This window comes from Zonotrichia albicollis, chromosome 1 (genome assembly GCF_047830755.1).
Source record: "Zonotrichia albicollis isolate bZonAlb1 chromosome 1, bZonAlb1.hap1, whole genome shotgun sequence".
Taxonomy (NCBI): Eukaryota; Metazoa; Chordata; class Aves; order Passeriformes; family Passerellidae; genus Zonotrichia; species Zonotrichia albicollis.
In genome coordinates, this window is record NC_133819.1 from 23,842,523 (window position 1) to 23,855,054 (window position 12,532).

At 39.1% G+C, this 12,532-nt stretch overlaps 1 protein-coding gene across 4 annotated transcripts in view; it reads right to left on the reverse strand.

Annotated features, from left to right (window-relative positions):
- Positions 1-12,532, reverse strand: part of CDK6 (cyclin dependent kinase 6) — a 137,433-nt gene that overhangs the window by 99,906 nt on the left and 24,995 nt on the right. For all 4 annotated transcript variants that reach the window (XM_074536029.1, XM_074536041.1, XM_074536033.1 and 1 more), the window contains exon 3: positions 6,210-6,345. In XM_074536029.1, the coding sequence (XP_074392130.1) occupies positions 6,210-6,345 (136 nt within the window). The remainder of the gene's footprint in view (positions 1-6,209; positions 6,346-12,532) is intronic.

A 12,532-nucleotide genomic window follows, 5' to 3' on the forward strand; every position in this document is an offset into this window, starting at 1 on the left:
GAACAACTGAAAAAATGTGAAGCGCTCCAATGATTTTAAATCACTCTAGTCAGGACAGAGTGATTTAAAATTATTGGAGTGCCTCACATTTTTATGAGCTCTCAGTTTGCAAGCAATGGACGTCCTAGCAGTCCTAGGCTACAGCACTGCAAAAAAAAACTATACGTTATCATCAGATTGCAAAGGCTTGCATTAGAATTTGGAAATGGTAGGAATTCAAAGATATTTAACACCACCATAATTAAAATCGGTGGCTATACACGAACAGCAAAAAGGCCCAAGCTAAAGAAGTAACTGCGAGGATACCAGTTGTGATACTATAGATACTATATTGTGTGACATCCTGTGAGCTGCAGTCTCTTTATTCACAGAATCATGACTCCTCCTAACACCTTGGTCAGCTTCTACACTGCTACCTGCTACCAGCCAGAGATGTGGGTGTGACTCTACATGCAGCACAGATGGGAAAGAAATTGCACCACCTACAACACAGGGAACAGCCACTCTGGAGAGTGGATATTCTCGAGAATACCCATTTTTTAATGTTTAGCTCCTTCAGAGCTTGTGCAGGACACCTACTCTCTCTTGCTACCCTTTCATACAGAAGGCAGAGAAAGAAAAAAGAAGATTTACCCCACATGATATATCAGTTCAGCCCTTTTGTTTTTTATTTATTTGTACTGGCAACTCTTCTTTAATTTATAATACAGATTCAGAATAAAATCTGTTGCAAAATAATCCACAAAAATGAAACCCTTAGCAGCTGTAAATGGGCACCATTTCACGGAAGCTAATGGATTTACACTTTTTAGTACCAGCTGGGGATCTGATCCATTATTTCTACACTCCAAATTCCTCACTAAGTTTTGCTTCTTTCTTTACCCTAAAAGTACTGACAGGAAAACGATAATAACAGCTCTTCTGTTAGTATCTTTCTTAATAATTCAAGCAGGTTCTTTTTTTTAGTGACTTAACTTTGATGTTAAATGCAGCCGCCCTCTGAAGACTCAGTACTGGTGAATCTGTTTTCCTGGAATATCTTGCTTTATTTTCAGAACTGCATGATTGTGTGACATCTGCTTCACATCTCATACGTGACCAACTGAGTAGGTACAAACCATGGCATACGGCTGAGTTACCTCACAACAGTGAACACTGCTCTGCTTTCTGAGAAACAGCTTCTTCATATTAATTTTCTAGGAGTCTTGCAAAGATGTCACCAGTCTGCCTGGTTTAACAGCATGTCATATAAGCTAACAGGGATGCAACAATAACATGTATGCCATGACTGAGGCAAATATTTTAAAAATCAATTTATGGGCTACTATCTGATAAGCTCACAAAAGAGAATTAGGTTCACTGCTGTACTTTCTAAATTTCAGGCATCTAAATACCAGAATCTGTATACCTGAATCAGATGGGTATATGAGCTTTCTATGCAAATAAGTAAATATCCAAAAAATATTCACAGAAGCCATTCACTTGGGTGAGGAACCAGGACACACCAGAGAAAACCATATACAGTGAACCCTGCTCACTCTGTGATTTGGCTGCCCTGTTCAAGGCTGGAGGGAATACCATGAAGATTCACAAATCACAGGCCTGAGTAGAAAAACATTCCCAGCTTTTGCGACATTCTGTGATAGATAACGTATGCACCTGCTGTACTGGAAACCTTTGTTTTGTTCCCTCTGGTGCTGACTGTCAGACTGAAACATGCACAGCCCACTCAGCACACGTAGCCTAAATTCTACATTTCTGTAAGAAAACTATTGCAAGAAGCCACAAGTCTGCTTATAATGACATTACCTCACAAAATTAACTTCATTCATTACCAAAATTAAAGAACCCCAGTAAAAGTTTGCTGTCCCCTACCACTTCTAGAGACTCTGGTCTAACAGTACAAGATGACTGGAAAGAACTCCAAAGAACCATTCTCCAACTGCTTAATGTACAGCTTTATATACAAAGCCATTACATTCACAGATTAATTTAAAGCTAAGTATTATTAAATAAATTGCAGTATTAAATCAATAAACACCATCTTGGTTGCATATGCATGATTTCTACATGAAAAATGTAGTTAGTGTTATAAACAACCATATCCATATCGAAATTAATTAGGATCAAAAAAACCATGCCAGCACAAGCATCAGAATGAAATGTGACCACGCATTTAAACACGCTTCAGTCCCAAAGGCTAAGACATCAAAATGCTTTAGTGGTCTATTAACTATTTAAAAGAAAATCATGGTTCTGCGGCATATGTGTCATTCCCACTTCCACTACCCTTATGTCAGCTAACAAAAGTTCCTAATGAGCCAAGGCTCTTGGAGGCTCAACTGCTGAGACATTAACATTACCCAAGACTTGTGCATGACTAACAGCTGTGTCCAAAGGAAGCTGAACTCATACCTTGCATTTCCACATAAACTGCCCTAAAGTTAAAGAGCATCCCAGGAAGAAAAGAAGGGAGGAGACGATGGGTAGAGAGGAAAGAAGGAAGATGTTGTCATTGCTGATTCTGATTCATGCCATATGGAACATATATTAATCAGGTCTGACAGAGGAAGCCAGCAAGTGTGAGCGTGACTACAATCCAGCAGTTACAAAGGCTGACTATGGTTCTCTTTCAAAAGTGAACACTGTGTCCACAAGTATTTGGAGTAGTGTTCACCATCCCTCCAGCTCAAAGTAGACTCAATTAAATAATAATGGAAGGGCATCAGCAGAAAAGATTTAAAACTGCTCTGTCCAGAATAACCCAGAACTCAGAAGCCAGAGCCACAGAAATGGATGAGAACATCCACACTCCTGGTGACAGAAAGGGGAAGTGAGCATGTCTGCTTCAGATCCTGGGTATGTATTCCCACTACCAGGCAATGTCTCATAGGAAAACTACCTCTCTTCTATCATGTTATGGACACCTGTCTGTATCTTCCTAAAACACCCTCTGGGGTGATTCCTACTGCAGGGACTTGGGCATTAGAAAGGCATTGTTGAGCAGCATTAAGACAAAAGCTCTAGCTGTGTTTGAATTACCAATATGGCTCATTTCTCTGAACTGCTACAGTCGGACTGCCTGCAAAACACAAAGAAAGTTCTTAAAATGGTACCAGTGTCACTTTTATTTCTTGACAGGTGGTAACCAAAAACCCCAGCATGCCCCAAACCAGCAAAAGCTGCACCTCCCTTCCCTAAATGTTATGTAATGATGGTAGTCAATTCACACAAAAAAGATCTTTTGGGGCTGATGCTTCTCTCATAGTAATTTTATGTCATTCAAGGTCCACTAACAACTGTTGATTTTACACCAGGGTGCCAAAGAGGTATATTAGATCCTTCAACTTCAAGCTATCCAGAGCTTGGCTCATTTGGCACTTCTGTGCTGCTGACACACACAGAACTTTAACAGATGGTCTTACAATACTGGCAGTTGTTTTGTACTGTGCTGGCAGTGAGGGGAAATACTCTACACAAATTGTCTGCAATTCTGGAAAATAAATGAAGTACAAATCCATATTAACCTCAAAAGCCAAACTATAAAAAGTCAGATTAGTCATTTAACGATGTATGTGCTCTGGGTTAAATGCTCAGCTGCTACAAAATCATAGTATTTTCCTGCAGCCAGGGGAAGTATGTTTTGCTTCAGCTTCTGTCAGGAATATCCATAAAGATTTTATAATTACAAAGGTATTGAAATATACTAAAAATAAGCCTTGAGACCCTTCCTTGTGTGATCAGCCCTGACTATCAGCAAAAGTACCTCCATAAACTGAATATTTTGACATAAACATGAAGCAACAGGGTGCAACTTAAGTTAACTGAATCTCTCTCTTTTCCTGTGCCAAAGAGGATTCAAGAAAAAACACATCAGCTACTGTGAAAATGTTGAAATCAACAGTGATGACCAAGTAAACAGCAATTTTACATTTTTCCTCACCCATTTAAAAAGTGATTATGTACCACAAGCTGAATTTTACAATCACTAATTTCACTGGTTGCAGTGGAACTTGCACTGTACATAAAAGACCAAAATTGCTCCTCCTTGTTTCTGTGTGGCTTTTCTACTTTAATCTGCTAAACTATCAGATATAGCAATTGGGTTAACTAGTAAACCATTTATGCAGAATAGTGCTTTTCAAATGTAAGCACAATGATTTCCTTCATCAGTATAAAATCTCCATGAAATGTATATCCAAACATATATTTGACAGTCTCACAGTGCAATTTCAGAACAGAATTTTTGGAAATCATAAATACTTCAGTACAGTGCTCACGTCTTGTATTTCCTTTAAATGAAACATGGATCAAAAGATACTTCAAACTGAGATTTCAGAGGCTTGGTCTTTCAGATCCCATCAATTTCAATATATTTAGTTAAATAATATGCAAGCCACCTTGCAGCCACCTTGCATCTTTTTTTCACAATGTTAGTTCAGTTGAAATAGAGTTTATGTATGTAGCTTCAAAGTCCTAAGAGGAAAATAGAACCTTAACAGCATTATAATAAAATAGTCTAACGATATAATAGGTACATTCCAGTCTTCTTCTGACTGAATCAAAGCTGTATCCATTTTTCAAAAAATTTATTTTATCTATTACGTTTGGTTGAAAACATGGTTACTGGAACTGACTGGTATTATACATATGTGACTTTGACACCAGTGAATAGATCTTTATTCACTTTAGTTTTAATTTTATACTGAAAGATCACACACCTCCTAAGTCTGAAGCTGTTAAAAGTTATTAAAATAACTAAATTTTCAACAGTTTTCATGTTTTCTTTTCCTCCCTGGGAACTTTTGCCAGACTAAGATGATACAACATACTTCCAGAAAGTACAAGTGAAAGATAATGGATAATGCATGAAAGCATAAATTATTTCTCCTCACAAAAATGAAAAAAAAAAAAATCAAAAGAAATTTCAAAATGTCACAACATCAATCCCTCTGCTTCTCTTACCAGGTACAAACCTTTTGTAAAACACCCCAATCTATCATCAACGTGGCACTTTGCTGTGAAATTCTCAGAAAAGCAGAGTTGGTATATGCATTTTAAGAACAATAATGCAGGCACATCCTACCCTAGGTAGGGGTCCCCCCTTACAGATGCAGAATATGAGATAACATGACAACAAAACTTCATTATTGTCCTCCCAGTTACTGAGAGCCTTCCCAGCTTCTGTAACAACTGATCATGACTCTCCCCACCCTTCAGCCCATGTCCTCTGCAGAGCACACCACAGGCCCACAATGAACATTTCTTGCTCTCAGAATGTGCACAAACTCTCCTGGCAAGAACATAAAGCAAAAGTAGTCTCTTGGGGAAATAAAAGGCAAAGGAAAAGGGATAAGGAGTACAGGATTTATTTTATCCATTCGAGCAACATCCAGCACTTCACCTTTAAGGGAAGGTTCAAGTAGTCTCTGCTGAAACAATAACAGAATCATCTGCCTGCAGCTGGAAGCAAAGGTCGTTCTTAATGATTTCCCAGAATCGTGGAATCACAGAATGGCTTTACTGCTATTGGAAACAACTTAAAAATCCCACTGCCATGTCCAGGGACACCTTTCACTAGACCAGGTAGCTCAGAGCTCCATCCAACCTGTCCCTGAACACTACCGGGGTGGGGCAGCCATGACTTCCCTGGGCAACTTGTTCCTGTGCCTCACCACCCTCACAGTAAAGAATTCTTCCCTAATATCTAATCTAAACATACTCTTTCAGTTTTATACCACTCCCCCTTTTCCTGTCACTACATGCTCCTGTAAATAGTCTCCATATTTCTTGCAGGCTCCCTTCCAGGTACTGGAAGGCTGCAATCAAATCACCTGTAAGCCCTCTCTTTTTCAGGCTGAACAATCCCAATTCTCTCAGCCTTTCCTCATTAGATAAGTGCTCCATTCCTGTAATCAACTTGGTGACCCTGCTCTGCACCTGCTCCAACAGGTCCCTCTCCTTCCTGTGCTTGAATGCTACATTTGGTACAACAGTAGAGATTCAGTAAATTTAGAACTCCGAAAGAGGAATAAAATCACAAGTGAAGCATTTTTCACAAAGAGATTATATCTGTTACTTTGTGCTGCAGTTCATGTCCCAAGCTGGGCACTACTCAATTTTGATGCAACAAAATCCTAGGGATCACAACACAGTTTGTCTGATTTATCTCTGAAATACTGTCTCCTAAAATCTTTCTCCTTAAATACCTTTATAGTTTCAGTAGGCACTCCAGGCTCTGGAACTTTATCCAAATAAGTAGTCAAGTCTTGATCCACATGTTCAAACACTAATGTTAACTTGGTCTCTCTGTCTGTTCGTGACACAGTGCACACATCAAACAACCTGAAAAGAGGAAAAGAACAGAAGAGGTAAGTATACAGGAACCAGTACAGATGTAACTTGCATCTCAAGCATGTCCATTTAAATTTCTTACAGTATACAGAATGGAAAAGAAGGAATACCTCCAGAATCAGCATACTATTTGAAAGAAAAGCTTTGTGCACACGATGTCACTACTTCTTTCATCACTTTTGGTCATTCTTTTACTGCAACTTCTTTATCATTTCACCTTACTGCACAACACCGAACTAATCTACAAAGCTCTTCGTAATACCACATTCCTATCTGATTACTCTACTTTCTATTGTTTTTTGGTTTTAAGTAGGATTTCTCTCATCCCCTCCATCTACCATGCCAGGTTTAATCACTGTTCTACCTTTTTCAAAAACATCTCTCATCATTCTGTGCTTCATACCTATATTCATACCAGTGATTTTCACTACCCTTCCTCAAGTCCCACTTCTACAAAATCCTAATAGGAAACCATCTACACAGCCAGAAGGACATTTCTTCCCTGCTCACTTACTGTACTCATGTGCTTACTCATTTATATTATATGATCAGATTGCATTTCTCTCTGAGGTGAGGCAGAAAAATCAATCACTATTTTTAGTAGGTGACAGTAGTTTTAAAAATGAATGAAGTTACTAAGAAAAAGGTCTAGACAATTAAACTGAAGAATCTCTCATTGATAACAGCATAAACTAGTGTTGATACTATGGCTTATTTTTCAAACATCATATCAATGATGCTGGTGTATTACTTTTATCTTTCATACTCCTCCTCAGAATTACTTTATTAGAATTGAGAAGTGCAGGACTTCTGGTAATGTTATCAAGTAGTATTTTTGTTGTTTGTTCAAGGACTAAAGGCTTTACACACAGGATTTGAAAACAACTGATCACACACAAAGCCTTGGGAGTCCCTTCTTTTCCCAGAGGATATCTGACAAACAGACAAGATGTATGTGAGATCTTGCACTGAGATTTTACTTCTTACCTTAAATCTCAATGTATTTCACAAGAGAAGAAAACACTAGAATTGGCACAACCACTTGGGAAGAATGTAATTTGGGTTTAAGAGAGCAGTATTTTTCACTTGGCATTTACCATAGTAAGGCTGTGCTCTCATTTGACAGCATTTCCTAAAAAATCATCAGTCTGACATTGCAAAAATGTTTATTAGCTACCATATTTTGAAAATGTATACATGCACATTCATTCTAGGTGAAGGATGCTTTTCAGTGAGTAATAAATTCGGAACCAGAGTTCCAGAATATGATACTAAGAGTGTGACCCTACCTCTGCTTGAAGACTAATCTGTACTTAATCTGTAATCACAATCTGAACAAACAAACATTAATTATTATAGCAACACAGTGACCGTAAGAGAAAATGTGTTGGCACATTTCTCATAATGACAGATAACGTTCTCTAAGATTCCCTCAATGGGGTGTACACATCCTGTACACAGTAAACAAGTTTTGTAAAAAGTCACAAACCTTCCTGAAAAGTGAAATTTACTGGTATTTGGCTGGAGGTTAATAATCTGCAATATATTTATATAAATCAACATGGAATGTAGCCGGACTGCCTATAACCCCAACACATGCAAATAGAGAGGAGCCAGACAGGTCTCAACATCTGAACATAAACACTGGAAAATATTTCCAACTGTATGATTCCTTTGTGTTGACCTACATTCACCTAAAATGTTCTAGAACACCCCTTTTGCCAGGTATTTAATACACAGGCAAAACCCCCATATTTTCAACTATAGCAGAATTGCAATTAAAGAAAACAAGGAAAAAGATTTCACTGTATTAAACTTAGAAGCAACATGTAATTTCCAACTCACTGAGGAGGAAAATGTTGACTCTGTTAATTCTTCTGTATGTAGGTTATTTTGATTCTGGCATTTTCTGGCACAGCAAAATAAGGAACTCAGAGAAGCACAATTCTGGTTACCTTTTACTGAGTAATAATATAATCAGTGAGTATTCATATTATCTTTCCTTTCTACATACTTTTTATGTGAAACTCTAAATGCTTTACTGTTAATCATAAAAGCTTCAGATTCTGCACTGGGTCAGGTACAAATACATTGTGTTTACTCACAGAAAATATAGCTGCTACCTTAGAAAGATAATAATTTAAATCACAGGTTATATTAACTCATGATATTACAAAAAAAACCCCAACATCTGGCATTGCTCCTGCTAATCATTCTTGAAATAGATTGAGAAAGACACAGCCTCTTTATTCAGTAGTTTCCACAGGGATAAAACTACTTTATATAAATTATACTCTCTTACATTCACTGTGAGAATATCATCCATAAAATTGTCTTTGTTAATTAGGAACATCTCTGCTGCCTACATTGCACATCTCTGAAGCCATTTCCTCATGATTTTCTGTACGTGACGCATTAACATTGCACGTGACTGCCTCTCTGGAATGGGCAAAAGGCTTTTTATTTAAAGAGTTACTATGTGGACACTGTCCTAAGTGAAGTAAATGTACCTCAATTAATACAGGATTTCCATACTGAATACTTTGTAAACACAAGCCCTGCCCTTCTATTGTACTTACAAGAGAAACGTTTGAATTATTTGATTAAAGTAAGATCCGCTATGGGAAATCCTGCAAGCATTTAACAAGATGTTTGGCTGGGAGTCACACACCGCCCAGTGTGTCCATCTGAACTGGAACACTGTTGAAGAGACACTAACGGAGAACCTGGGTTTTAATGCACACATTTTTTCCAAGTTAATTGTACTAAAGCAGGAGCTTATCAGCTACAAATCTATGTCTCTGTTTTATGTGTTTAGTGCCTGGTGGATCTTCCTATAATCCAGCAGCATACCTGCTTTTCTACAAAAATATGTTGGGATTTTTTGCATGCAGAAAACCAGATGATGCTCCTTGAAGTCTCCACAGCTTCTTACAACACAAAATCTGACAAATGCAACCTCAGCTCACTTTCATTTTACAATATGAACACCTAAATGCTTTTAAAAGAAAGACAGTTATTACTTTGAAAACTATTGCATATACTGAGTGGTAGGTTGCAACTGATCCCAGAAAGTCCCTAAATGTTACTAGATTTGCTTTTGAGATGATCTGAGAAGTGCTATGAAATTTCCCACTTTCAAGTAGCATAAACATTTTTTCCAGAGCAAACTGAGATAACAGCAATGGAGATCAGCCCATGACACCTGCAAGAAATACTGAAAGACAGATCTGACTGTAAGACTTGAAAAAAATGAAGGACAATTTCTCTTGGCTATTGTCCAACAGATGAGTGGGTACATCTGGAAAATTAACAGGATCATAGTCAAAAGAAAGATCAAGAATTAGATAGCTGCTGCCAGTGCATCCAAGGGCTTACTGTTATTTTTCCGCAGTAGGACTAAGCCAACATGAATACATATGTATCCCTGTATGGTCACTCAGAGCACTGAACAAAACCAGTCCTCGCCTCCTAAAGATTTCTAATAACATGGATTTACTTTAATTTTCTTTGGAACAGTGTCTTCCTCAAAAGAGTTACTTGCTAGCTTATGCATAACAGAGCAAGAGAATTGGAACCTTTGATTTACATGTAGGAGAAATGCTTTGGAGGACTGTGGTTACGTAAACAGTGGCATAATAATATGCTTCAGTTTTAAGATTTCTCAAGTCTGAGCAAATACACAGATGAAAAGAGTTTGGTGGCCTCAACCTAACTCTGAAAGCTATTTATCTGCATGACAGAAAACCAGCACAGAACTTATGTATTGACAGTGTTTATGTAAACACCACAAGATTGGGATACCAAGACTATCACAAGCCATGACTGAGGTTTATGGACAAATAAGGGGAGGAGGACCTGAACAACTTCTGTTTTTACTGCCTTTGGCTTAGGTTAATCCTGGAAGTTCATAAGCACAGAAAATTTCTGCCTCTCATACCTAGAAGTATTGAAGAATGACAGTTGGTCGTCCTTTTAGTCCAAATTTCAGCAGCAGCCTCAGACTCCTGTGCTCTCAAGAAGTCACTCAGCAGCAAGCCCTTTGTACACCCCAACCTTATAAACCAGGTACTCCTTAAAAAAAAACAGTTTTACCCCTACTTTTAATATTAGCTACCTTTTCCTTTCTTGATTTTGATGCAAAAACAAAGACTGCTGACAGAAGCTAGTCTCTACTTGGAATCACAAATACCCAATGTATTGGAACAAAGGGGTCATCTTTTGGATGAAGAAGACAATAGCTGGGCAACTGGACTGGAACATGTGCATTAGGAGAACCAAGCCCAACGCAGCAAAACAGGAAATAGAGTTTCCCACTCTGAAACATATGACAGAGTTCTTTCCCTCTGTTCAGGACATACTGCTTTGTCTCATTTTAATCAGCAATCACCCACTTCTCCAGGCCTCTGAATGCTGGTATTTCAAATGAAGAGTTTTCTTGCACAAAGGAGCTTTAGTAAAACACTTTTAGATAGGAAAAAAGTGCACATGCAGAGGAAGAGGCCGCTAAATTCAAAGTATTTAAATGGCATTTTCCCTGATATAACATCTGTAGAACCACACAGTAATGCAAGACCTAAGTTCCATTTTCAGAGGCCCGTGGGGTATTCAAGAGCTTCACAATGTACTTTCAACTCCAGCTGCAGCTGCCCCAGTGGGCATCAGCGCTTGAGGTATGGCTCCACAGCAGACTGCAAGACAACAAAGACTCTGATTGCACCAACAGAACCACCTCGGTACTGAAAATCCATGGCATGAGGGCACAGCACTGCCTGCAGCACAGCCAGCAAGGCCAGAGTCAGCTCCATCCAGCCACAAGTCAGGTGTCCAGAGCCAAGCTTGATTAAATAATCTTGGGTATGTCTACAGTGTTCACGGCAACTTTACGTCTTAAATCCTTATTCTCTACTTCCTACTCGGTTCTTGGAGTTTGTGAACATTTCTCCTGCTTTGCTACCCCTCCAGGGAAGAGAAGCAGGATCACCTTTTGTCTCCAGGAGGAATCTCTTTCAGGCAAACAGTAGTAAAGGTAGATTTAACATCAGGAAAAATCAATTAATTTATCTAGGACAAGTAGATGTTCTGTAGATATATGTTTTCAATTCTGAAGTCACTCATTTACTATCTGCTGTGCATGGAGCAGAAAGATCTACCATGGAGAAGCAACTGTAGAATGAAAGAAAAGCAGCAGAAAGTCCTGTTCTGGACACCCACTCCAGCAGAGCTCAGCCAACACTGCTGCTCACAGCCCACTCACCAGTGAGGTTTAAGGAAAGGAAGGGGGACATTAGGATGACAAGGCAATCGTTCATCTGCAAGCTGAGCTTTGTGCTGTAATTTTTTCCAGTCTCTCTCCCTTTCTGACTTGGAAAAATTATTTAAAATGCTAAGCTGTATAAAAGAGGTTTTTGTTCTTTAAGTGTGCGTGAGGGAGAGAGACAGAGAAAGTGACAGAGAGAAATAGATGCTGGTGAAAGCGAAGTAAATAGCACTGGCTAAAGTCCGACAGAGTGGGCTGACTGGGCAAGCATTCAACGCTCAGTCCCGACTGCAGCCCTGACCTGCAACACCCCTGCTCTCCTGCACTGGGCCCCACTCAAGCAATGACGAGCTCTGGTGCCAGACTGAATGGTTTTGTGATGCAGACAAATGTCTGCTCCAATGAAACCACCAAAACCAGTTTTCATTTTCAACAAAAACCAAGATTTGTGCCCAAAAGATGAAAAGGCTAAGGACATTTTCTCACTGTGCCACCCAAACCACTAAAAGATGCGGTTGTTAAAAGAGTTTTACTTCAAGGAAAAATAGGCCTGACAAGACGTTTTCCGCACCTTTCTTTGTTTATAGCAGCACGCTGTCTCTTTCAGCCCTCACACTGTCATTTCCCTTTCACCTTCTTCCCAGAGGGAGATTATCTTTAACAGACAAGAACCAGAAAAGGATCTCATAGGACTCCGTAATGAAAACTACATCCTGCCTTGCAGAACTCCTCTTCAGGACTTATCCGACAGTTCACCAGTGTTTAAAATGCTTAATTCCTCACCAGTCCATGAACAATCTCAGTGCAACTGATTTTATCCAAACTGGCCACACACGGAGCCCTTGACAATACAGAGGGAAAATCCCAGCTGGGTGGTGCCTGAACACAGCCTGTGTGCTGCCCTACCAAACACTGTCC